This window comes from Carcharodon carcharias, chromosome 3, assembly GCF_017639515.1.
Source record: "Carcharodon carcharias isolate sCarCar2 chromosome 3, sCarCar2.pri, whole genome shotgun sequence".
Classification (NCBI taxonomy): domain Eukaryota; kingdom Metazoa; phylum Chordata; class Chondrichthyes; order Lamniformes; family Lamnidae; genus Carcharodon; species Carcharodon carcharias.
Genome location: NC_054469.1, coordinates 20,343,228 through 20,371,180, shown reverse-complemented (window position 1 = coordinate 20,371,180; position 27,953 = coordinate 20,343,228). Strand labels below are relative to the sequence as shown.

The 27,953-nt window shown below is 46.0% G+C and overlaps 1 protein-coding gene across 4 annotated transcripts in view; it reads left to right on the top strand.

Moving 5' to 3' along the window:
• scn5lab (sodium channel, voltage gated, type V-like, alpha b) overlaps positions 1-27,953 on the top strand; it is a 273,446-nt gene that overhangs the window by 230,228 nt on the left and 15,265 nt on the right. For all 4 annotated transcript variants that reach the window (XM_041183161.1, XM_041183162.1, XM_041183164.1 and 1 more), the window contains 5 exons: positions 9,588-9,863; positions 21,523-21,576; positions 22,699-22,836; positions 23,529-23,633; positions 27,262-27,532. In XM_041183161.1, coding sequence (XP_041039095.1) covers positions 9,588-9,863; positions 21,523-21,576; positions 22,699-22,836; positions 23,529-23,633; positions 27,262-27,532 — 844 coding nt within the window. The remainder of the gene's footprint in view (positions 1-9,587; positions 9,864-21,522; positions 21,577-22,698; positions 22,837-23,528; positions 23,634-27,261; positions 27,533-27,953) is intronic.

Sequence of the window (27,953 nt, the reverse complement as noted above, 5' to 3'; positions counted from 1 at the left end):
GATTTTACCCACTGCCTTGACTGGTTTATTCAACAAATGCAAATGGACACTTTACCTCACTGTTCTCCTTACTGTTCACCCAATTAATAACGCAAAACTACTATACATCAAAGCACCCAGGCTAGCTGGCTTTAATCCATTCGAGCCACACACAGACACACACACATACACAGACCCTACTTCAATTCCAATTTAAAAATAATTTCTAATAATACTATAGACATTAATATCTCTCCATGACAATAACTATGTAAGATGATCACTGGAAGTTGCTTCCTTGCTGACTTCTAGAAGTGCACGTTTTGATGGGGGAGATTTTCCTCCAAATTTCTGTCACTCAGAGAGCAGTGGCTGATCAAACATGTCACCACAGCAGCCCTTTCACTAGGACAATGAACATCAAACACTTGGTTCGACAGAAAAACTGCGCACAAATGAATCTTTGCCGCAGTTTAATAAATGTTTGTGGCTGACCTGCTTGCTGTGCACGTGGAATAGTGATACCAACGCTGGTTGGATGACCCAGCGTCAGCCGGCAGCGTTCTTGATCCTGGTTCACAGCGTTCTGGGTTCAAGCCCCATCCCCGAGCTTGAGCTAAAAAAACTAAGCTGGCACCTCAGTGCAGTACTGAGGGTGTGCTGCTGCACTGTCGGAGGTGCCGTCCTTAAGATGAGACGTTAAACTGAGGCCTGACCTGCCCTCCCGGGAGGTAAAAATTCCGTGGCACTATTGCAGAGAGTTGGTCCCGGTCGATATTTAATTTAATCAACATCAGGAAAACAGATTATCTGGTCATTAAGACCTTGTTGTTTGCTGAATACAAATTAGCTGCCTCGTTTCCCGCATTGCAACCTGCCTACGTCTTAGAAGGTACTTCTTGGCTGTAAAGCGCTTTGAGACCTCTGGTGGTGATGAAAGGCGCTATTTAAATGCAAGGCGCTTTTTTGGATCCACTGCCTCCGAGCGCCCTGCCCAGTCAGCCTTCCGTTCTTCACCAATCCTACAACTCCGAACTGAACGTGTTTGTAGAGTCGCCGCTGTGATATTCCACCCCCCCCCCCACCCACCACCAAGTTCCCTGTAGGTGTAAACTAATCTGCAAATCCTGGAGACTCCAGGGCAACAACCTGGAGGGTTGTCAACCCGTGTGTGGTGGGTTGGGAGCGGCAATGTTTCCTCTAATTTTCCCCGCGTTGTGCCAGGCCTGGTTGTTGTGCCGCGCGGTAGGTTCCGGACGGATGCATGCGGCATCACGCGGGCACCTCCACAGCTTACAGGGATCATTGGAGAGAGGTGCCACCTTGTCAGAGCAAAGCACCCATAAAACATACATTTAAAGCCAGTTTAGTGCACAGCAAGCACCTCCCAGAGGCTGGGTTTCTCCATTCAGTAGGCTTAACTAGGGAAGAACAGATAGGAGCATGGACAGGCACTGAGGCATTCCAACTGCTCGGCAATGTCCTGCCCGTTTAACCCAGTAAAACAGCAAGGGAAGTATTAGCTCAGAACTAAGCGTCAACCGCAAGTGAGTAAGTTGTTGAGCAGACTCCCCTCACCAACACGTGCTCTTATCGTTAACTCATGGAACTGAACCGAGTTAGCAGCCATGGTAGCAAATTTACCACAGGTAAATTTGGAGCAACATTAAATCCTATTTCCATCCATTGTTTTGTCTCTACCTTTCAGCCTATTTCGATCCCTTCCCCTCACCCCACCCCCACTAGAGATATCTGTACTTTGCTCGTCCTGCTTTCTACCCTTAATGTCACCTATTAGCACATTCCTTAGATAATATCACCACCTTCAACACCTCTTTGTCCTTTTGTCTGTGACATCTTTTGGTTATCTCCACCTATCACTGGCCCCCTATCCAGCTCTAGCTGTCCCACCACCCCCCTTAAACCAGCTTATATTTCACTTCTTTTCTACTATTTTTACTTAGTTCTATTGAAGAGTCATACGGACTCAAAACGTTAACTGTGTTCCTCCCCGCAGATGCAGTCAGAACTGCTGAGTTTTTCCAGGTATTTTTATTTTTGTTTTAAATCCTACTTTATCCTTTTGGGATCTCGTTCGCAGGGTCAGGTGAAGACTATTCATAAGCAGAAAATTCCCCTATGAAGAAGACTAATTGGTCTTCATTTCTCAGCACCTCACTAAGATCTTGGCAGTCAGCATTTAGGGTGGTGACATGCGATAAAGAGACAAACATACCCTTGTGAAAAGCTGCAAAAAGCATTCTTTTGCCACACAGAGAAAGGTTCAATGGCAGGCTTTGTGAAGCTTGAAGCTTTTAAGCTTGGCGTGAGCTGAAAGGACAGATCAAGCCTCCTCCTTCCTGAAGCTGCGTGTTTGGACTGGACACAATAGGACCTGTGTGATTCCTTTCTAGTGAATAAGCGGGTCATTATAGGGCAAATAACAAAAATAACACCTCGAGGTTCAGCTGAGAAAACTGTCATTGTTCTCGTCGGACACACCTTAGGTGATCTTTGGAGGATTTTTGACAGGAAAGCCTTGATGACTGGGAGGTGCCTTCCCGTTTGTGCACACCATGTGTGGGCCGTACATTTGGGTGGACCCCACATCACCCTGGCAGTTCCCTCAACCCACCCCCAAAATGCTTCCTTTCCTTCTCCCTTCCTCAGAGTGCGACTCCGACAGCGGTGATGAGATACCCATGCTGCTCTGCATCTGAAATGACAGCATCACGTTCCGAAAGGCAGTCGGAAATCAGGAGATTTCAGTTGGCCGAGAGTATGAGGGGCTGTGGAACCAAGGCAGGTGGATGGAGTGAAGGTGTGGCTCGGCCATGATCCAACTGAATGGTAGAACGGGTCAGAGGGGCTGAATGGCCTCCTCCAGATGTTCCTGTTTCTCATCATTGGCTGTCATTTCTGACGCCACTTATTCTTTTTCCCCTCCTTCCCTGTGCTCTGCCAATTTGGAAGAGCTAAGAGGAAAGGCAAAGCTGCCAGGGCGCCAGTAACACTATCCCCTCACCCCCCCATTGGGAGGTGAGAAGGTAACATGGATGAAGCAGAGTGTTCCCTACTTTTCCTGCACTGTCGTTAGATGCTACACTTCTAAAAAAAAATCCCTCTCTTTGACCACTTCTCCTCTTTGCACCAACCCCACCCACCATTATCTAACTTTCCTCATGTCTTTTCTTCCCATTCCTAAGTGTATCAGAAGGTTCTTCCATTTAACGTACGACATAAGTGCAAGAGCAAAATACTCAAATAAAAACAGAAAACGCAGGAAGCACTCAGCAGGTCTGGCAGCATCCGTGAAGAGAGAAAAAAAACCAAGTTGACCTCTCAGGCCTGTGACCTCTCACCCGAACCATTCTGATAAAAGGTCGTCGACCTGAAAGGTTAACTTGTTCCACACGTGCTGCCTCACCTGCCGAGTCTTTCCAGTTTTTACAGAAACGCAAGTTTTAGTCGGGGGCCTAAGGGTGAGGCCTAGGTTGATCCTCTGGTTTTCTTAGCCTCCCAGAGTGATCGCCACCCTGGGCCCATAATACAGATGGCTGGAATCAAAAACACCGAGACCTGGAGAGAGCATTACTGTACCGTTTCCTGGATTTGAACCTTTTCAAAGGTATATCCAGTGCAAGCAGAAATTTAAAATTGGAGCTGAAGCCAGACTGAAACATGAAAGATATTGGGAACCATTCTGGGAACAGCTTTTATCACAGGGGAACTAGAGGGGACCTTAAAATTATTAATTTATTATGTAATTTAACTCCACAGTAGATTGGGCAAGGTAGATGCGGAGTGAATATTTCCACTTGGGGTCCACGAAGACAAGATAATCACTGATAAATCCAACGGAAAAATGAGGGGAAAGGTCTTTACATAGAAAGCAATGAGAACATGGAACTCAATACCAAAGCAATGGGCGGAAACAAACAGCTCAGATACTTCCAGGAGGAAGCTAGATGAGCGCATGAGGGAAGAAGGGGCTAGAAGGGTAAGCTGAAAAGCAGAGTTGAGGCAGAGGATAAAGGAGGAAACCAGTGTAGAATATAAATGCCAGCGTGGACAAGTTGGGTGGAATGGCCTGCTTCTCTGCTGCAAAGCCTTTGCAATTCAGTGTAACTGGAAGGGATTAACTAGCAGCCAGCATCCCTTGTACTTCCAATTAATTGTGGGAAAGTGAAGTCTGGGGCTTGTAAGGGAACAGGATTGCAAATCTTAACCACTACACGTGTCCGTTTGATTATTTTATTTGTCGAGCTCTCGTAGAAGTATTACCCCCACCAACAAAAAAAACATCGAACACATTGGTTCTCCAGAAATTGGGACAAGAAAGTCTTCCCTTGCGTTTTTAACATCTTGAGATTGTCTTCCATTTTGTCAGAACAAATCCCCCTCCCTCAATAAAAAAACGTACTCTATAGCACGTCTAGCGCATGCAATATTCCAGGATATCAAGCATGTTGCATTTCTGATCAACTTACTATATACCCATTGAATGCACCAAGTGTCAGGTAATTCTGGAATCTTGCTGATATTCTCTTTCTCCTCGCAACGTTTTAGATAAAATTAGTCGTTCCGTTTTGGTTTTGGACGCCAGCTTAAAATGGGATATATAATAAGTCATCTTTTTTTGTGTCCGCTGGCAGGTTCAATGATCAAAGCATTATGGGAAGCGGACAGCCAGTTTAGTTTGGGCCTGTTTACCCGGGTTGCCAACTCTGGTTGGACACGTTCCTGGAGTTTTCCTCACACGGGTCCCCCCCGACCTTGGCCACGCCCCCTCCGCCCCGCACTCTCCTGCCGTTGGTCATCTGGCACGCCCATCTTCGCAGAGTGCCGCTTCTCCACATCAATTAGATAACAAACAGCCTCCTGAGTGCTGGATTGGCTGATCCTAGACGGTCGGTCAAACAGCCTTTCAATCCTGTTTGCAATATATCTCCAGTGTTCAAAGAAAATATCTCTATGAATTTTTCTCCTGGATTGCGCTGGAGATTAACCTTTAACCCCTGAAGACTCCAGGACAGACCTAGAGGGTTGGCAACCCTACAGTTTACGAACGATTCTGATAACCAAACAAACATTCTGCAAAGTTTCTTTTGCATTACTACATGGGGGTTGGGGGGGGCGGTTACATGGAGCACAGGCTCTGGACTGGTTTCCCAATTGGATCAGCATAAAACTCTGCATCACAGAGCCTTTAGGAATGTATGTTCAATAAAATTTGTCCTTTGTGAGGCCCTGGAGTTTATCCTGGGCTTGGAGAGGGAATGATTGGAGTCGAATAGGACACATATGGATTGCGTATATCTTGATGCTTTGAATCTGACGGCCTGCTTCTGACACTGAGTCCATTCTTACCATGCAGGCACTAATGGTAAAATGGTTTGTGTTGCATGTTATTGAGTCGTGCATGGATTTGTAAATGAAGCCGTATGTCTTATTCAAGGAGAGAGAGAGGGACTCGGCACACTTCAGCTGATAACACTGCGCCAAACAGGCTTCCCGACATTCTCTTTAACATCCTGCATGTCCACTGAATGCCAAACTACATGGTGAATGGGAATTTCGTCTGTCTACACTGGTTGAGGGTTAAAGTCAATAGCTGGAAAACTCAGTAGGTTCCAATGCGAACATGCAATCCTCCCCATTTCATTTTCTTACATTCCCTGTACTCAAATAGCTGGATTGTTCACCACATGACCTCCAACAGTCCCACCCCACCCCTGCCCCGTACACCCACCATTGGTCTCCCAACGCACCCATTGCACTGCCTCCCCATAGCCAATGAGAAAGCAGATCGACTCTTCATCACCCGACTGGACGACTCTTGACTGTCAGTGAAACTGCATTTGCTTTTCCCACGACGGCTGACACCATTCTAACGAATCGACCAAAGTCTTCAAAGAAAATAGTTAAAGGCTTGAATTTCTTATTGCCCTATGATTTATCGCTTGAGTGTCTTAGAAATTATCTTTAATTACTAGACACCCTAGGCAATTTTCTGGAGAGATGGCAACTAATACCCATATGATCCAACAGCCCTTGGAACAGGAAATCCATCCCATTTGCTTTTAGGAGCTGAGGAAAAAGCCTTTGGACCCAATAAGCCCATCTCCAGTCAATAAAATGTAATGCCTCTACAAGTGCCTTAATTAAAGCCCAAGTAGCCATATAGTTTGTACAGATCCTTGAAAGATAAATGCTTCCAATGTCATCTATCTCAACAATGCCAGTTTTCAGTCAACAGTGAGGATTTGGTGGGGTCTACTGTTAGAAACGTTTTGAGTCCCCATCGCTGCTCAGTATAGTATTGGCCGATGAGGGCAGATTTATTTATCCAAAACGGATCTCTTGTTGGGAGACCTCACATGCCACAACTTCGAAAGGAAATTGAAATCTGATAAATCCAAAAGGGTTGCAACTTTATTGTTTTATTGAGGGCCAACTAAGCCCAAATAAACACAATTCACCTTAAAGGAGTAGTATACCAAAAGAAATACATGCAGTTACCCCACTTCTCCCCAGGGTAGAGAAATAACCTTCACTAATCCTCTCGGGCACAACTCCCTCTACTAATTGTTAAGGAAAGCTCAAGATCTTTTTGGTCATTAAACACACACACTGCCCTTGCTGATTCATGATGGCATGACAAGTGATATTGTGAAGAAGCTCCCACCCAGAAATGAGAGAGTTCCTACACAACCCCAAGGTGCCTGGTCTTTCATCCACTTCCTTTCTGTCTTGACTATCTTGGTTCACAATGTGGCCTCAAAAAGAAATTCAACAGGCAGAATCTAAACGCAGTCAGCTCCATTATACCCTGACACATTGAACCCTAAAGCATCCCGGAAATCAGCAATCTTAACCATCCCGTTCTTTTAGCTTCTGTGCAAACACACAAGTAAAAAGAAAGCAAAAACCAGATTAAACTACACCCTAACCCTACATCTGCAAATATACTCAACTTGGGTCTCTGCAAATTGACAAGTCAAGTACATTAGGAGGCCCAGTAGGATGTATAGTTTAGAAAGAAAGTATCTTTCTTCCCTTCCCCCAAATTAATAGTCACCTTTAAAATTAATGAGTGCTTCTGTCTGTACTTTACTGATCAGTATAATCTCCTGTAAGTTTCGTAAAGGCTCCGAGGAGATTTAGATGAAATTTTCATCAGGTTCATTCAATGGATCTGTGAATGAGAGATTGCATGGGTTTATATAGCCAGGGGTGCAACAAGTAACAGACCATAGAGACAGGCACAGCACCATGGGATCAATAGCAAAAATTGAGCAGATTGGGAAACACATTCCTGTGATGCTTTGAAGCAAATTGTACATGCCCCACGCAAATAAAGAAAAACAAGATAGTTTATTGCTCTAAACTGAAAGGGCATTTCAACAGATGTAGAGGGAGGAGTGATAAATATGATCTGCCAGGTCACAAGGTACATGCACCGTGTGGAAATTCAATACAGTTGATGATGACTTTATCCACTTCCTCAGTTTACATACTTGTGCATAACCTAGCAAAAAGTAAAAAATAAAAACACATTAACAATTATTACAGGCTCAATATAATTGTCGTCATTTCTTCATACCATATGACTAATAAATATGTTCGGTTGTCATTCCCCAAATACAAATCTGTGCATCTCAATTGTGTATTGACACATACAGCACACCATTGATGAAAGCTGACAGGTAGCACACCTGGTACTGCATAGTTCTGTACATGTGTGTGTTGTGAACTAGCTGGACTGTATGGACAACATAGAAGAGGAGATGGAAATCTGAGAATGATGATGAGATGGAGTCAACGGACTGGCATCTCAGGTCAACGCAGAAGCCATCTGGTGGTTAAAATTGTGCTGTCTGATGTTAGTAACAAACGCATTAAATGTGTTTGATTAAATTGCGCAGGTTAATTTCTTTGCTGGGCAGTGGCAAAGGAATTATATAAGCGTGTTAACCCATCCATTACTAAGATCACACAGTGCAGTCTCAGCCCAGTCAGCAGTAGATGTTAGAAGATGGCATGCAATTTCTGTGTGATGGTGTGCGGTATATGTACCAGTGTCAGCATTTACATGGGTGTGTACTGTATGTAATGTGTTATTGCCCTCACTTTTATAGTGGATTAATGTGTAGTTACACAATGGCTAGCATGTGAGAGTGTTTCTGAAAGTGGTCCGTTCTCAGCTGGGCTGTGCACCTTCAAAATCCCATTCTACAAACTCCTTGGAATGCTGCCCCTATGATCAAACTGTGTTCGCTTTTTAATTCTTCTGGCCATTGCATCAATACAAGAAAAATTTAGATTAAAAAAAATGTGTATATGTATTCTAATGTATATATATTTTTTATGCTGGGCCAGCATTTATTGCCCATCCCTAGTTGCCCTTGAGAAGGTGGTGGTGAGCTGCCTTCTTGAACCACTGCAGTACATGTTGCATTACTGCCATAAAGTGGTCCAGTGAAAACCAGACATTGGAGGGGACTATCCAAAATCATCTAAGTGAATAATAGGAGAAATAGATTGAAATGCTGAACCAAATACCCAGTTGACAGATGCTGATCACTCTCACACTCTCTCCATGCTTGGTTGACCTTGTTTTTTTTTTAATAAAGCTTTTAAATTGGATTTTCAAACAGTGATTGTTCTCCAGTGAAGAATCGAGGAAAAGCAATAACAAAATGTGAATGCATGTGTCTGCAATGAAATGTCCTTACTGCACGTTCTTTAACAGTTAATGGGCATGTAAAATACCGGTCTGACATCGTTATATGGTTTGGTTGCCTGAGCTGAGCTGTTATGATCAATACACTGGTACCCATGGTTGCCTGTTCTCTATTACCTTGTACCCCTCTGCACTGGCAGACAAAACACTTGGGGAAAGAAAATAATCAATAAAAGGTCTTACTGGGTGGCCAATGCCTTCAAAATGCAATTCCCACACAGAAGTAATGGTGCCCTGTCTATAGGAGTTTCCTTTGGAGGCATTTCAGGTATCCAATGGAGTAAACCTCCTGTGGTATCTGCTACTGTCCTCAAGAAACAAAGGTGCCCCATTCCTGTTATTATGGGTTTGATTACCAGTAAATAAATGCCCCAGTCAGAAATTGGACTTGCAACAATTTTGCATTGGTTTCATCAGTCCATGAGATGATAAGGAAAGTGAGACTCTATGGATGTCCATCTTCCAGTTACTGAGACTTGAACTACCATTTACTTCCAAGTCCCTTTCAGACAGCGGGAACATAGTCATTTGACTATGAGTTTGAGACCTAGTGTGACCTGACACCAAGCTACATTCGAGATGCATGTTGCAATGCTGCTGGGATATAACGGGATTCCAAGGTCTCTCTCTATCCTACAGGTCCTGTCTGCTACGAACCAGTTGCTTTGTTCCCTCTCTCTCTCTCTCATTCTTCACTGTTCCAGAGGGAGTAGAGAAGAGAAGCTGAGAAAATCCTAAGAAGATTCTTCCTGTTCTTGTGCCAGATAACAAAGGGGTATAGAGTAATTGGGTGCAGTGCCTTTTACTGTGCACATTGTTTATCTCCAGAATCATAATCTTTTTCCCAATTAATCTGATTTAGGTGGTGGTCAATGCACTCATCGGTGCCATCCCATCCATCATGAATGTTTTCTTCGTCTGTCTCATCTTCTGGCTCATTTTTAGCATTATGGGAGTCAACCTCTTCGCAGGCAAATTCTACAAGTGTAAGAATATGACCAGCGGAGAGGCATTGCCCATCAGCGAAGTCAACAACAAGAGCGATTGCGACTTAATAAACAATACGTACATCCGATGGCATAATGAGAAGGTCAACTTCGACAATGTCGGTACAGGGTACCTTGCCCTATTGCAGGTGGTAAGTGCTGAAAGAAAGTCTGGTGATGTTAAGATACTTTCCGCCCGCTTGTCCCTCACCTCCCCCCTCCCCCCTCCCCACCACTTCCCAAGGGTTTACTTGGTACAGGCACTGTCCATGGAATCATACAACACAGAAGGAGGCCATTTGGCCCATTGTTCCTGTTCAAGCTATTTAAAAGAGCTATTCCACTACTCCAACTCCATCAACCCCTCTCAACCGCTCTTGCCTTATGACTCTGCATAGCAGAAAAAAAAAATAATCAAGAATATTACGTCAAAGAGCACTCAATTACAATTTGACATATCAGTCTAACAATGGCTTTTCATAGCATTTAACAAAATGGTTGTTGGAACTTTCACTTCCAGTAGTTCACAGTATCAAATATAATTACGAATCGATGGATTTGCTTCAAGACTTTTCCTAAAAGTGCATTTTATCCAGCCTCTTTACAGGAGCCGGGATTACTTTGCAGAGAGCCACTATGGACCTGGTGGACCAAATGGCCTCCTTCTGTGCCATAATGATTCTATGGACAGGAACCCAAACAAAAACCTAATTATTTTAAACGAAACCTGATGATGGTAATTAGTCCCACTCTTCTGCTCTTTCCTCATAGCCCAGCATGTTTTTTTTCTATGTTGATATAGTCTGTTTCCACCATCCTTTTGGGCAGTTCATTCCAGATCACCGCAGTTGGGTGTGAAACTAAATTGTGCAGACCAAAGGGTCAAAGTTTTAATTACCCGCCTGCAGTGAGTTAGCTAACCTCCTTGGCATTCATTGCAAGGGGATTGAAGTACAAGAATAAGGAAGGTTTGCTATAATCGTTCAGTATTTGTTGAGACCACAACTGGAATAGTGTGTCTAGTTTCCATGTTTAAGGAAGAATACGCTCGTAATGGAGATGGTACAGTGAAGGTTCAGTAGATTGGTTCCTGGGGTGACAGGGTTGGCCTTTGACATCAGGTTGAGTGGGCTGGATTTAATCTCTCTCAGGCATTCAGAATAATGAATGGTGACCTCATTAAAAGATTCGTGATTCTGAAAGGGTTTGACAGGGTAGGCGCTGAGAGATCATTTCCTCTGGCTGGGGAATCTAGAACACGGGGACACAGTATCAGGATGAGGGGTGCATTATTTGGACTGAGATGAGAAGATATTACTTCACTCAAAGGATTCTGGATCTTTGGAATTCTCTCAGTTCCAGGACATCACTGCAGGAGTTCCTCAGGGTGGTGTCCTCGGCCCAACCATCTTCAGCTGCTTCATCTATGACCTTCCTTCCATCATAAGGTCAGAAGTGGGTACGTTTGCTGATGATTGCACAATGCTCAGCACTCTTCATAACTCTTCAGATACTGAAGCAGTTTGTGTCCAAATGCAGCAAGACCTGGACAATATCCAGGCTTGGGCTGACAAGTGGCAAGTAACATGCACGCCACACAAGTGTCAGGCAATGACCATCACCAACAAGCAAGAGTCTAACCATCACCCCCTTGACATTCATTGGCATTACCATCACTGAATTCCCCGCTATCAACATCCTGGAGGTTACCATTGACCAGAAACTGAACTGGACTAGCCATATAAATATTGTGGCTACAAGAGTAGGTCAGAGGCTGGGAATCCTGCAACAAGTAACTCATCTCCTGACTCCCCAAAGCCTGTCCACCATCTACAAGGCACAAGTCTTGAGTGTGATGGAATATTCTCCACTTGCCTGGATGAGTGCAGCTCCCACAACACTCAAGAAGCTTGACACCGTCCAGGACAAAGCAGCCCTCTTTACTGGCACCACATCCACAAACATTCACTCCATCCATCACTGACGCACAGTAGCAGCAGTGTGTACCATCTACAAGATGAACTGCAGAAACTCACCAAAGCTCCTTAGACAGCATCTTCCAAACCCATGACCACTACCACTTAGGACAAGGGCAGCAGATAGATGGGAACACCAGCACCTGGAAGTTCCCCTCCAAGTCACTCACCTTCCTGACTTGGAAATATATCGCCGTTCCTTCACTGTCACTGGGTCAAAATCCTGGAACTGCCTCCCTAACAGCGCCGTGGGTGTACCTACACCACATGGGCTGCAGCAGTTCAAGAAGGCAGCTCACCACCAACTTCTCAAGGGCAATTAGGGAAGGGCAATAAATGCTAGCCCAGCCAGTGATGCCCACATCCAAAGGCTCAGCTCCCTGTTTCATTTTAATACCCCACCTCTGAACTTGACCTATTTAGATGATGGCCATCCCTCCTCTGACAACCTGATTTGCATAAAATGATGCCGGTCACTCGGCCCATTTGGTCCCTGCTCCGTAGGAGCTCCGACCCGGTTTTGTGTCAGTGAAGCAATTAACTGTCTGGCTTTGGGGGCTCCCATCCCTTGAAGGGCTGAGAGTCTGCCTCCAGCAGCAGGTGGCCAGCCGGAGGGCTGGCATCTCTTCAGTCCCAGCAGTGTTACCAGGAGCGACGGTCACCGCTGGAATTGTATCCAGCCCAGAACAGCATCGCGGGCACCGCCCAGAGGCCATGAGAGAGGGCTTGGGGTCGCCTGGGCCTGTCAGACACAGGTAGGCCAGACCGGGCAAGGGCGATTGGTGAGGGCAGGGGGAGTGTTTCCACGGGGTCAGCCCTTGCTGCCAGTGAGGGTGACCCTCTGTGAGGTACAGGTTTTACCTGGTGGCCCCCCTACGCGACAGAAGCCTACCCACTGCTGATAGAATGGCACTGGCAGTGGGAAGAGACCCTTAATTGGCCAATTTAATTGCCTCGGTTGGCCTCTGGACTGGAAGGCCATCCACCACTTTCCCCACCACTGAGAGAATTCCAAGGCATTGGGAAAAGTGATGGGCACTTCAAACCCCAACCTCCTTCCCCTTTTTAGAATGCATTCTTTCACAGGGTGTGAGTGTCGCTGGCTAAGGCCAGCTTTTGTTGCTCACCTCTACACGCCCTAAAACTGAGTGTCTTGCTAGGCCATTTCAAAGGGCGGTTAAGTTTCAACCACATTGCCGTGGGTCCGGAGTCACATGTAGGCCAGACCAGGTAAGTATGGCAGATTTCCTTCCCTTAAAGGGACGTTAGTGAACCAGATGGGTTTTTACAACAATTGATGCTAGTTTCGTGGTCGCTATCACTGAGACTAGCTTCCAATGCAGGATTTTTAAAATTAATTGCTTTTCTTACCCATTAATCAAATTCAAGTTCCACCGGCTGCCATGCATGGGATTTGAACCCATGTTCCCCAGAGCATTAGCCAGCACCTCCAGATTATTATTCCAGCGACATTTCCACAATGCCACCTTCGCCCACCCAACCTGCTCCTGAGGACCCAATGTATGAAGAGGGAGAGATAGAGACAGACAGACAGACAGACAGACAGGGGAGCCCATTCCGAGCTTTGTAAATGACCTTTGTTGATGCGTGACTCCAGCTTGTGAGCACCCGTGCGCCAAATTTACAAGCTGCTGGAGGGAGCAGAGCGTCAATATGTTTGGTATTTATCTCCGTGCGTCTGCTCCAACGTGCAGAATAATACTGCAGTGGCCTCTGAATACAACAGAGGCATTCCGCCCAGGAAGCCTTTAACCTGTCCTTGCAGTGGGAAAGGATTGGTTGTGGGGGGTTGCTCTATCAGATGGCCGTTACATGATGGGTCCCTTTGGTAGCCCGCATATTTCCCTCTGTGATGATAAAACGCGCAAAACCCCTTTACAGATTGACCTGAGTGTGCTTCCCCACACAACAAAATGAGCAGGCGTTGTTTAAATTTACCTTCAGAAATTTTCCATTCCCTTGTTTGTTAGTTTCTACATTACTGGCACCTGCAACCCTCAAAACAGCAGCTGAGGTGCAGAAATATTTGCCCTTATAGTGTAAACAAAACAGAGTCACTTGATGCCATTTACCTGTTGCATTTGGGTCTAGGATACGGGTGTGCTATTATACTCTTTCAAAGAGGTGGCACAGGCAGAAGTGGCCTGATCGGCACTACTGTTCTGTCTATAATACATTAACATGTATATCACGAGAAGAATTACAATTAATGCAGAACTTGAACCTGTGCATGCCTTCTACATGTGATAAAATTAGTTGGTAGGCGTCTATTATTTTCACACAATCACCCAGCTGCCTCGAGGCGCTATCAGTGGTTTGTGTCTCTGAGCAACCAACCTTCCCGTCGCACACCAGCCCTGCTGTTCCAACTCGCTAATGCACAGAACCACAGCATTAATTTGCACCTGAAAGGCTCAATCACCCAGATATAACAGGCAGTCTAAAATTAACACCATTGAGAGATGAGCAAACAGAAGTGCTTCACTCTGATAGGATTTGCTCTCCTTGTTCTGATGCCTTTGTTTGGATACAGTACTGCAAGGCATGCACTCCATCGCTAATCCTTACAAAACGAAATGGCCATGATTTTTAATTATTTCAGAACGTTTTGGTTTTACCTTCTATCGACTTGAGCTCATCCGAAACTCTGCTATGCCTTTCACCCATTAACCTTGTGCCGACTTGCCTGTATTAGCTCCTGGTCTGCTAAAGACTTGATTTTTAAAATTGCAGATGGGCTTTAAATTCTCTCCATCGCCTCAACCCTCCGAAACGATGTAACCTCCTGCAGCCCCACAAACTTATGAGCTCCTCTGCGCTTCTCCAATTCTGACCTCCTGCACATCCCTGATTTTAATGGCGAGACCACGTATGGATTACTGACTGTGTACAGTTTGATCTCCCTATTGAAAAAAAGACATAAATGCATTAGAAGTAGTTCAGAGAAGGTTCACTCTACTCATTCCTGGGATGAAGGGTTTTTGTTATGAGGAAAGGTTGAACAGGTTGTACCTTTGGTTAAAAAGGGAGCGAGGGATAGACCGAATCATCACAGAGCAAATGATTACTGGGCAGATTATTGGAATCAATTCTGAGGGACAGGATAAACTGTCACTTAGAAAGGCATAGACGGATCAAGCACAGTCAGCGTGGGCTTGTTAAGGGAAGGTCATGTCTGACTAATTTGAATGAATATTTTGGGTAAGCAACAAGGAGGATTGATGAGGGTAGTGTAGTTGGTGGAGTCTACATGGATTTTAGCAAAGCTTTTGACAAGGTCCCACATGGCAGACTATTTAAAAAAATAAAAGCCCATGGGATCTAGGGGAATGTAGCAAGCTGGATACAAAATTGGCTCAGTGGCTGGAAAAAAAGAGTAATTGTTGACGGATGTTTTTGAGACTGGAAGGCTGTTTCTAGTGGGGTACCACAGGGCTGAGTACTAGGTCCCCTGTTTTTTGTGGCATATATTAATGATTTGGTCATAAATATAGGGGGAATGATCAAGAAATTTGCGGACAAGACAAAAATTGACCACGTGATTGATAGCGAGGAGGATAGCTGTAGACTGCAGAAGAATATCAATGGACTGCTCAGGTGGCCAGGAACATGGCAAACGGAATTCAACCCAGCAAAGTGTGAGGTGATGCATTTGGGGAGGTCAAACAAGGTAAAGGATTACACAATAAATGGGAGGATACTGAGTGGTGTAGAGGAAGTGAGGGACCTTGGAGTGAATGCCCATGGGATCCCTGAAGGTAGCAGGACAGGTCGATAAGGTGGTTAAGAATCCTTTCATTTATTAGCCTTGGCATAGAATATAAGAGCAGGGAGGTTATGCTGGAACTGTATAAAACATTAGTGAGGCCACAACTTGAGCACTGTGCGCAGTTCTAGTCACCTCAGAAAGGAGGTAATTGCACTAGACAGAGTATAGAGGAGAATTATGGGAATGTTTCCAAGACTGGAAAATTGCAGCTATGAGGAAAGATTGGATAGGCTGGGGTTGTTCTCCTCGGAACAGAGGGGGAGGCTGAGGGGAGATTTGATTGAGATGTATAAAGTTATGAGGGGCCTGGATAGAGTGGGTGGGAAGGGCCTATTTATGTTAGCAGAGAGGTCAGTGACGATGGGGACATAGACTTAAAGTGATTGGTAGAAGGATTAGAGGGGAGATGAGGAAAGAAATTTCACCCAGAGGGTTGTAGGGGTCTAGTACTCACTGCCTGAATGGGTAGTAGAGGCAGAAACCTTCAACTCATTTAAGAAGTGTCTGGATATGCACCTCAAGTGCCGTAACCTGGATGGCTATGGACCAAATGCTGGAAAATGGGATTAGGCTGGGTGACTCGTTTCTCGGTCAGCGCAGGCCAAGTGATGGGCCAAGTGGCCTCTTTCTGTGCTGTGGACTGTCTACAAATCTAGGTTGTGTCTGTACCCACTGAAGTTCAAGGATAGAATCTTCGGCCCGGCGAGCAGGGGCGGGGCCTGCTCCTCGAGGTGTAAAACAACACGGGGTGATGTCGGGCGTGTGTCCCGTCAGCTGCGCGTCCACCGAACTGTCAAAGGCCTATTAAGGCCATTTAACAATCAATTAAATCATTGACCCGAGCTGCCCATCCAACCTTAAGGTCGGCGGGGGCTGGGGGGGGGGGAGGTGGGCAGGCGAAGAGCCCAAGTGGCCTTCGCATTTTTCATGGAACCTCATCCACAGGCGGGATGAGGCTTCACGAACGTTTTTAAAGTGTTGGAAAAATTTTTTATTAACATTGACGGGCATGTCCCGGCTCATGTGACAGTTTCACACGAGGGGACGTACCCTTAAAATTTTTTTCTCCCTTTATTCAATGTGTTACACGTGAAAAACTGAATCTCCCTGAGGCAGCGCTGTGCCTCAGGGAGATATCTGCGCTTTCTCGCCTGCGTGCGTGAAAGAGCACACTCCCCGGCTCAGCCTACCGCCCCCCCCCCACCCCCCTCGACTCCCGCACAGGGAGCGCTCAGCACTTCCGGGCGTGCGTCACGCTGGGCAGGCCTTCACTGGCCCACCCAGGTAAAATGGCGGCAGCCGGCCGATCGGGGGAGGGCACCCAATCAGCTGCGCGCCCGCCCGTGCACAACCCACCCCCACCCCCACCACCCCCGACGTGGAGAAAATTCTCCCCCAGGAGGATGAGAGGTGATCATATTGAAGCATGTGAGATCCTGAGGGAACTTGATAGGGTGGATACCGGGAGGACGTTGCCTCTTCTTGGGGAGACTAGAACTAGGGGACACGGTTAAGGTTAAGAAGTCTCCCTTTTAAGACGGAGGTGAGGAGAATTTTTTTTTTCTCTCAGAGGGCGTTTAGTCTGTGGAATTCTCTTCCCCAGAAAGCAGTGGAGGCTGGGTCAGAGAATTTATTCAAGGTGGAGTCAGACAGATTTTTGATCGGCAAGGGAGTCAAGGTTTATTGGGAGGGGTAGACAGGAAAGTGCAGTTGACACCACAGCCAGACCAGCCATGATCTTATTGGATGGTGGGGGAGGCCTGAGGGGCCGAATGGCCTCCTCCTGCTCCTAAGCCCCATGTTCCTGTGTCATCGCTCCACATCCGACAGCCGCCCCTTCAGTTCACTGGGCCCTCCCTAGCCCTCTCCACCTCTCTCCATTAAAGGTGCCGGATGAATGCAGGCTGTTGGCATTTCGTGGCCCCAAGATGGCAGTGGCTAAGGTTAGCTCCCTCAGGCAGAGCGGGCAAGAAACCTTCCTGGGGCGTGGGCAGAATTTCCCTTCCTGACCCCCCCGGCCAGGGATTCCAGCTGAAAAGGGTGCACGTGGGCTTGCAAGTGCCGCTGTCTGTGACCAGGCAGCTTGTCCGGGCTCAGTGCAGGAGGAATGGTCCCTTTCGGTGAGGCTTCAGAAAGAAAACAAACCCCCTGTGGAAACATGCACGGCATCAGCCACTAGCTTATAGGGAAAGTAAGATTGTGAAAAGTGCCCAAACACATGGGTGGATGGATATTACACACACTTGTGAGAACCCTGACAATTGTTGGCAGATTTGATGGGATTTCAGCATTAATGACCTGGAATTTAGTGAATTTAGTGAATGTCGGGTTCCTCCTCTCCTGCCGCCTGTTTAGGAATTGTTCAGAGTTGCTGTTGAGTGGATGCTAGGGCTGAGCTCTACAGTGGCACAGTCACCGGCCAGATTGTGGTCCTTGCTAAGACAATGGTGCGCCCCTGAACCATTCCCCGGGGATGGGGGATGGGCAGGTACGAGGGTAGGTTGGCAAAGGTGGGGCTGTTCTCCTTGGGGAAGAGGAGGCTGTGAGAATTGAAAGAGGTGCTCAAAGTCAGGGGGCTGCGTCTCCCGGTCGGCGAGTGTGGGAGGATATGCGACCCCGATGTCACCCCACGTCATTTAGATTTTCAGTTCGGCGGGCTTGTGGCCAATTGGGCTGTGCGCCCACCAAACTATCAAAGGCCTACTAAGGCCATTAAAAAAGTAATTAAACCGATTAATGGACCTGCCCGTCCAACCTTAAGGTTGGCAGACAGGTGGCCTTGAGAGAAAACATGGAACCTCATCCACGGGCAGGATGAGGTTTCCTGAGGTTCTTAAAATTTGTATGAAATGTCTAAATAAAAGCAATGGGCATGTCCCGGCTCACGTTACAGTGTCACACGAGGGGACATGTCAGTCATTTTATTTCCTCATCTTTATTCACTGCCTGAAACCTGAGCCGATCTCCCTGAGGCAGCACTTAGCCTTAGCCCAAACGGGGGCACCGATCGGGAAGACACCAGCTCACGCCCGCTTTCGCACAACCACCGCCCCCCCACCTCCCAACGTGGGGGAAGATCCTGCCCGGGAGGGGTCTGGGCAGAGCAGATAGGGAGAAATTTTCTGCATTGGCAGAAGAGAACCAGAGGACATTGCTTTAAAGTGACTGGCTAAAGAACCAGAGGTAACATGAAGAAAAACCATTTTTACACAGTGAGTAGTCAGGATCGGGAATGCACTGCTTAAGAGTGTGATGAGGGCAGATTCGATCATGGCTTGCAAAAGGGGACTGGGATAACTCTCTGAAGGGCAAAGATTTGCAGGGGAAAAGACGGGGGGAAGAGGAACTAGCTGAGTTGCTCTCTCAGAGAGTTGGCACAGATGGGACGTGCCGAATAGCCCCCTTCTGTGCTGTTGCCTTTCCGTGATTCTTTGTGGCGCCAACATTATGAATCATTTGAAGTGATTCCTTTTGACAGTGCGCTGCCTGAGCACAGGGCTTCACCGAAACGAAAGCAGACATGTTTGGGTGCTGGAAATCTGAAATAGGAAGAGAAAATAAAGACGCCTTTAGCTTTAAGCCTCCGTTTCTTGGCCCACACCGCAGAGGAGCCCCATGTGCACCAACCAGCTTTCCCACTGTTTACTAAACCGGCATTCATTTTGCTACTTAATTATAAATTATTATGCAAAACCAAAGTATTCGGTAACAATAAGAACAGACTTTAAAACCGGAACTGAACTGAGACCAGAAAATGCTGGAAATACTCAGCAGGTCAGGCAGCATCTGTGGAGGGAGAAGGGCGAATATTACAGGCCAATGGCCTTTTGTTATAACTGGTAGAAGCAGGAGGTGTGCCGCGTTTATAAGCAAGCATGTGATGGGGGTGGAAGGCAAGAGAGATGAAATGGTAAAAAGGATGATAGCGTGAAGCAAAAGGGATGATAATGAGAGAAGGAAGAAAACAAAAGAGGAGATAGGGAGTCAAGCAACTGGGCAGTAAATCCATCTCTCTTTATGTGAGAAAACCAACTAACTGTATCCAATGATAAAAACAAAAAAACTGCGGATGCTGGAATATCCAATGTCGCTCCTGATGATTAAATGCCTCCTAATTGAGGGTCACTGCCAATTATAAGAGTTATTCTTTTCCCCTTTTAATCAGCTGCCCCCTGCCTCTTCAACAGGCAGTATAGCCCATCTTGTTAGCCCACTTACTGACAAGAGAGAGCATGAAACAGCTTTCACTTTAAGCCTCAAAGAGCAAAGGCAGCCCTCAGGTAACCTCTGAATAGCAATTTCCGGACTTGCCTCTTTACTCGTGCATCCTTAATACCGCTTTGAGAGACATGCTGAAATGCCAAATACTAAATGGATAGTCGTGAGGCTTTTCAGTTATCAATCAGGATAAGTGATTTTTGTAGATAAGCTGCCGGAAACCGGAGCTAATCAGAGTTCTTTTGGCTTAACTGCACGATGACTGTGTCTGAAAATTTTTATAAGTATAGTTGTCTGTGTTTTTGCACGCACAGTGACTACACTTCTGGAAGTACTTTGTTGGCTGTTTAAGGCTGTCGTGAGGTTGTGAAAGGCACAAAGTCAACAACGGAACAACCCAGGAGGAGAAAACAGTAGAAACTGGGAAATATTACTGGTCCGAACTGGTCTTGTGTACCTTAAGATGGAACGCCAGTGTAAACTGGGAAATAAGAGCACTGGTCCGAACTGGTCTTGTGTACCTTAAAAAGGAACACCAGTGTGAACTGGGAAATAAGAGTACTGGTCCCAACTGTGTTTCCTTCTGGGAATTGAGCAGCTGCAGCTGTTATTTGTCATTGCGCTTCTCCCTCATAGGATCACCCCAGCTATTTTGCTCTTTTTTATCATCCAGGCACTCACGTTATTCATCAAAACCCTTTCTACCAATTTCAACATTCCCCCTTAAAAAAGAATCTCTGGAATCTGACTTCATGACAGTTTTCCTTTCATTTATCCCCTATTGAGCAACAGTATTGGGAAAAGGGAGTGGCAAGGGAGGTGAAGAGAATTCCTGTTGTTCAGGGAGGGGCTGAGACAGATGCTGAGATGTTGGATCTTTAGCCACTGACTGCGATCGGCCCCTGACTGCTGGGGCTGGGGTGTGAAGAGGGCGAGCGCTGACGTCAGTGCCGGCGGGGGTCGGGGGGTGGGTGGGGGTTCAAGTGCTGACAGAAAGCATCCTGAAGGCAGAGAGCTGCCTCAGGGAGCTGAGGACCTGAAAAGCGTTAAATAAAGTTCTAAGAAGCAGGAAAAAATGTCCAAGCATCACTATCAGTCACCTGAACATATGCACGATAAACATGATCTCCATAGGTTTTTATTTTTCTTTCATTTAAATAACGGAAGCATCACCCCACCCTTGGATGAGATTGGATGAAAAATGCAAATACAACCTGGCCGATTCACCCATCCGCCAAGCATAAGGTTAGATGGGCCACGTAAAATTGGAGACAATTGCACCTTTAATTAGCTTAATCGGCCTCTTAATTGTCAGCGGGTACTTGCCCGACATCATCTTGCGCAATTTCACATCCGATCGGGTAGGGCGCGCGCCTGAACACCTAGCGAAGAATTCTGCCCTCGCATTAGGCTGTCCACCAAGTCCTTTGCTCATCTTAACCACCTCAGTTAGATCATCCTTTCATCTCCTACATTCAGGGGAGCACAAACCTCATCTATACAACATGTCGTCATAATTTAACCCTTTTATAGCCCATGTATCATCCTGGTGAATCTACACTGCACCCATCCCATAGCCAAAGTGTCCTTCCTGAGGTGTGGGGCCCAGAGTTGAAAGCAATATCTCAAGCCCTCTAGAGGTGATGGTAACATTTTGTTGGAGTTTTTACTTTTTCTTTTGGTATTTACTTTTACTCTAGTGATTTCTGCCCTCAGACCCCTTAATCTCTCTGAGCCTCCGTAGATTCTAACTTCTGATCGTTTAGAAAATATTTTGATCTATCTTTCTTGTGAAATTTGAAATGCTTTTTTTCTCTTCTTTACCAGGCAACATTCAAGGGCTGGATGAACATAATGTACGCAGCCGTTGATTCACGGAACGTAAGAAAATAATGTCATGTCTTATTATATTCCAAGTTCAAATTATGCAGGGGAGCACTGGGTGCGGCTTCACTCTTGGGAATGGAGGGAGGGGCCATGCCTACCCTTCCCAGCCCAGTACAATGCTCAATAGTGTGGGTGCATCAGAGAGTTTAGTAGCTTGATCAGGAGACCTAGGCTGCATTCCCTCAGTACTGCACTGACAATATCGGCCTTCGTGAGATCCTATCGTTCTGTCACCCACTCGTAGAACAATGTGTCCGGCAGTGACAGGCTAGGAGCCTCAGCTCTCTTTGTTGCCACTCGCACGAAGAAGTTCATTTTGTTCTCTCTCCGTTTTAGGAGTAGCCAGCCAAACGCTTCTAGAATATTACAAATCTACAAGATGCCATCATCCTTATAAGCTCATCATTTACATAAAGGGGCTGACCACATTGCTCGGAAGCATCTCCAAGTGTTCAGCTTCCAATCAGTTATACCGCAGTGCAGTTGGTTCACCCACAGAGGGCTTTAATGTTATGAAAGGTTTTAATGGAGCAGACAGACAAACAGAGAGAGAGAGGCCAGGATTTTACCAGCCCCTTGGTGATGGGTGGAGAAGGCAGCCCCTGTGCAGCCGAAGGATTTTCCCCTCTGACTCTCGGTCCCCTGAATTTTTCATCTTTTTTTAGTACTTGCCTGTCAGGGCCTCGGGGTCTCCCGCCTGTCTCAGCAGCACCCACCTTTCCTGATGGCGCTGATGAAGCTTCCAAGCTGCCCATCCTCTGATTGGTCTGGCAGCACCAGGAGTTCACCCGCCATCCTTAACGGAAGAAAGAACAAAAGGGAAGTGTGAAAGACAGGGGGGGGATCCAATGACAAAAGAGATGATGGTGCAAGGCTAAAGGGAGGTGGGAGGGGGGTGGAAATGGGACAAGGAAGGAGTCACAAGATGGATCTACAGGAGATATAAATGGCAAGAGCTGTTGTCTGTAAAAATGAGAGCAGTGCTTATGGTCTGAAGTTGTTGAACTCCGTGTCAAGTCTCGGAGGCTGTAACGTGCTGAATTGAAAGGTGAGGTCCTGTTCCCCGAGCTCGCGTTTAGCTTCACTGGAACAGATTCTTGACTTTTTGCTTCACAGATCGGAGAGCAGCCTGACTATGAGACCAATGCGTACATGTACGTGTACTTTGTAATCTTCATCATATTCGGCTCTTTCTTCACCTTGAACCTCTTCATTGGTGTCATCATTGATAACTTCAACCAACAGAAGAAAAAGATAAGTATCAAACCACTTCCAAAGCTCCTTTTAGTTTTAAGTTTGGGTGGCAGGACGTCTCAGGCTTGGCAAAAAGATGTGCACCGGTATAGCTTCAGTGTGCCTGAGGTGGAGTGTTTACCCTTGTAAGAGCACACATCGTTTAGCCAAGTCCAGATTGCTTGGACACCAGTTGGCAAGACCCCAGCCCTGCTTGGAGAGGTACAAAGATTGTAGTTTTAGCTGGTTAATCTCTAGTAGTCAAACTGCACGAGAGCTGATAATCCTGCCACCATTTATTCAGCGAGGACCATACCCATCGAGTGGAGCCGGTTGTGAAGAGTTCATAACCTCTGTGGCAGGTCCACTGCTCCGAGTCCCATTAATGAGCCAGGCTTGCAGGTTATCACAAGGCGATTATGGATGAGAGAACTCATTTATGCCATTTTAGCTCATCATCTGACCAAGTGCCTGTTTTGTTGTGGATCTTAGAAGGTAAATTCCCTTCCCCATACCATCGACAACATCAAGTAACTGAGATGTATTATACCAGTGTAACTAGCAGTGCTGGGGCTACAATGTAATTTCTGATCAGCTTCATTCTTGTAAGGAATGCAATATTTAACTTTGCACCACAAGTATTGGACTTGAAAATTTGTGTGCGTACTTTGGCATTTTTTTTTTAAAAAATAACGGTGCCATTTTTCCTATACCTCGGAGGTCAGGACATCTTCATGACAGAGGAACAGAAGAAGTACTACAATGCTATGAAGAAACTGGGTTCAAAGAAACCTCAGAAACCCATCCCAAGACCTTTGGTAAGAATACAAGAGTAATGATGCCATAATACTAGGTTTTGCAGGTATACTTTTTAAACTATCCTATATAACAGTAGGGGGCTGAGCCAACTGCTTACTGCAGTTAAAATTGCCCCCGATTATTTCAGTACCTTTCCTACAAGTCCACATTATTTCTTGATTTATACTCTGTCCTACAGTGTAGCAACTGTTAGGGGGGGATGTTAACCACTTCCACCAGTGACTGTCCTGTCTCTTACTATTTCTTATCCATACCCAAATTGATTCCACGTCTTGATCTTCCAAGCCAAGGTAATTTCTCACAACTACACTGATCTCACCCTTTATTGACAGAGCTACCCCACCTCCTTTTCATTTCTTCCTATTCTTCTGAAATATCAAGTACCCTTGAACTTCCAGTTGCCAGCCTTGGTCACTTTGCACCCACCCCTTTCTATTGGCTATCACATCATACTCATTCATTTCTATGTGTACTATTAATTCATCCATCTGGTTACGAATGCTACGTGCATTCAGATAAAGAGCCTTTAATTCTGTCTTTTTATCATTTTTCCCTATTCTGACCACATTAGCTAGTGCACTCTTATGTTTGTATGCTCTGTCCCTTCCTTTCACGTTGGTAGTTATCGTCTCCCATATCGTTACCCTATATTATTGCCCTGACCTTTCTCATTAACTTTCTAAATATCCCTTCACGTGAACCCTCCACCCACTATTTAGTTTAAAGCCCTCTCTACCACCCTAGTTGTATGACTCACCAGGACACAGGTCCTAATATGGTTCAGGTGAAGGCCTTCCCAAGGGTGAAGCTCCATCTTTCCCCAACGTTCCCTGAATTGAAACCCATTTCTCCCACACCAATCTTTGAGCCATGCATTTAACTCTCTCATCTTGTTTACCCTACGCCCCAATTTACTTTGTGGTTCTGCTTTTCAGTTTAGCCCCCTATCTGCTCTTACTCCCTCAGCAGAATCTCTGTGTTAGTCCTACTTATATCGTTGGTATCCACATGGAGCATGACAATGGGACCCTTACCCTCCCACTCCAAGTTCCCACAAACAGCCGATAACATTAAGATGGAGAGAGGCAGTCACCCCTCTTCTTTACTGCCTAAACCTGCCATTGGCACTAGCTGTCCAATTCCCTTTTGAAAGCCACAATTGAACCTGCCAACATTACATTCCAGATCCTAGCCACTCACTGCCTAAAAACATGTCAATGTTGCTTCTGGTCCTTTCGCCAACTATCCTAGATCAGCGTCCTCGTCTCTCAACACTTCCCCAGTGGGAACAGCTTTTTCTCTATCTACTCTGTCTAGACCCCACATGATTTTGAACACCTCCCCAGGAGGAAAAAAAAATAGTAAAAACTGGGAAATAAGAGTACCGGTCTGAACTGTTTTATTCCTTCTGGATCTATTGAATCTCCTCTCAACTGTTTCAACTCTGAGGAGAACAACCCCAGTTCCTCCAATCTATCCTCACAACACGGAGATATGAATTAGGAGCAGGAGCAGGCCACTTGGGTCCACCAGCCTGCTCTACCATTCAATGGTGGACCGGACTGTAACCTCCCGCCTACCCCCAATAACCTTTCACCCCCTTGTTTATCAAGAATCTATCTGGCTCTGCTTCCACTGCCCTTCGAGAAAGGGGCTTCCAAAGGCTCACAGCCCTCTGAAAGAAAAAAATTTCTCCTCGTCTCTGTCTTAAATGGGCAACCCCTTATTTTTAAACAGTGACCCCCTAATTCTAATTGAAGTGTCTCTTCCCCTAAAGCCATTCTAGAAATCTTCTCTGTATCCTCTCTAATCCATCACGTCCTTCCCAAAAGCACAATTCCCAGAGTTGGACAAAACACTCCAGTTGAATCTGAGCCAGTGTTTTAGACCATAAGACCATAGGAGCAGAGATTAGGCCATTCGGCCCATCGAGTCTGCTCCGCCATTCAATCATGGCTGATAAGTTTCTCGACCCCATTCTCCCGCCTTCTCCCCCTAACCTTTGATCCCCTCCTTACCAATCAAAAACCTATCTATCTCGGTCTTAAATACACTCAATGACCTGGCCTCCACAGCCTTCTGTGGCAATGAATTCCATAGACAATTTTCTAAAGATTCGTCATAACATCTTTAATTTTGAACTCAATACCTTGATTTCTACAAATCCCACGATCCTGTCGGCATTTTCAACTACTTTCTGAACCTGCCCTGCCCAGCTTTAGAAATTTGTGCACATATAGCCCCAGGTCCCTGTGCACCTTCATCCCCTTTGGAATTGTACCCTTTACTTTATGTTGCCACTCCTCATTATCCCTACCAGAATGTGTCACTTCACACTTCACAGTAAATTTCATCTGCTACTAGTCCCCAACAGCTGGGGAGATGGTGACGTAGTGGTAATGTCACTGAAATAATAATCCAGAGACCCAGGCTAATGTTCCAGGGACATGGGTTCAAATCTCACCATAGCAGCTCGTGGAATTCGAATTCGTTTAATAACCTAGAATTGTCATGATAATGATGACCATGAAACCATTGACAATTGTTGTAAAAACCCATCAGGTTCACTAATGTTTGTTACCTGGTCTGGTCTGCATGTGACTCCAAACCCACAGTGATGCGTTTGACTCTTAAGTGCCCTCTGAAATGGTGTGGCAAGCACTTGGTTCAAGAGCAACTGGGGATGGGCAACAAACGCTGGCCTTGCCAGTGCTGCCCACATCCCATGAAAGAATACATTTTTAAACATTCCAGATTCTCCAAGCTCTCAGCAGACTGAGCTCCTTCACACCGACATCTCTGTCCTTGACCTGCTGCATCATTCCAGTGAAGTTCAATGTGAGCTTGAGCAACGGCCTCGCATCTTTCGATCAGACACTTTATGGCCTTCCCAATTCAACCCTGAGTTCAACCATTTCAGGCCACAATCTCGGTGCCCATTTTGTTTCCTTTTCTTCACTTGTTTTGGTTTTTTTTTTCTCTTATTTTTGCTTTCAGCCAGCCGCGCACCTGCTCTCGGCACACCTCTGGTTTCCTCGTTTCTTTTCTTGCCTCGTCGCCATTCTCTTTGGCGCTGACGGACCAACGCTTCCGTCATTCAATCTCTCCTGCCGTCCACCCTATCACGGGTCGTGCTTTTGGCTCAGTCCCATCCACCCCTCGCTCAAAACCTCTCTCCAGTTCCGATGAAAGGCCACAGAGCTGAAACGTTAACCCCGGGCAGGATTTTCCGTGGCCGGGAAATGCAGCAAGCCATTCAAACGTCCATTCGCTTCGGCGGGACCGGAAGATCCCACTGGCTGGAGGGCCCAGAAAATTCCGGCCTCTGTTCCTCTCCCCACAGATGCGGCCCAGCCTGCTGAGTATCTCTGGCATTTTGATTTCAGGTTTCCAGCACCTGCGGTATTCTGATTTTTGAGCTCCCTCACCACACTGGTTTCATCCTAGGAAGCCTCCTCTGTATCGTTTCCAGAGTCTTAATGTCCTTTCTAAAGCGTGCTGCTCAGAATTGTACACCGTACTCCAACTGAGGCCGATTATCAGGAGGGGAGGGGAAGGGAAGAAATATTATCGAAACAGAATTTGACCATGCTTTATCTCTTTTTTCTCCCCCTTCCCTCATTCTAGAATAAATTCCAAGGATTAATCTTTGACCTGGTTACAAAACAAGCCTTTGACATTTTCATCATGATCCTGATCTGCCTCAACATGGTGACAATGATGGTGGAGACAGATGACATGGATGCATACATGAAAAGGATACTCTTCATTATCAACATGATCTTCATTGTGCTTTTCACCACCGAGTCCATTCTCAAAATTATTGCCCTGAGGCAGTACTTCTTCACAATCGGCTGGAACATTTTTGATTTTGTGGTGGTGATCCTTTCTATTATTGGTAAGTATGAATGGGGCTCCTGATTAACTATTCAGCCCTCTGGGCGAGAGATAAGAGCATGTTGTCGTTCTCTTCGTGTGTTTAGATCGGGAAACTTTCTGGGCATTCTCATAATGAGTTTTTCTGAGGGCAGTGCTGTAACTAATTGGAAGGGCACATAGCTGTGAGGTCGTGGATTCAAAATGACCTGTTTTCAGGAGGAACGTTTTAAACTAATTACCCATAATTGGTGATTCCTCTTCATTATTCCTTTAAAAGCGACCTCACTCTCCTTTTCTCAGCTGAGACACTGATGATGGGTACACCTCGCCCTGGTTCAGTAAAGGTCACTCCTTCACTACTCCTACTCATGGTTACATATTGTACTCAGCTGCCAGCAACATTAGCGTATGCGCTCAGTCAGAAAGTTGAACAGAAGAGA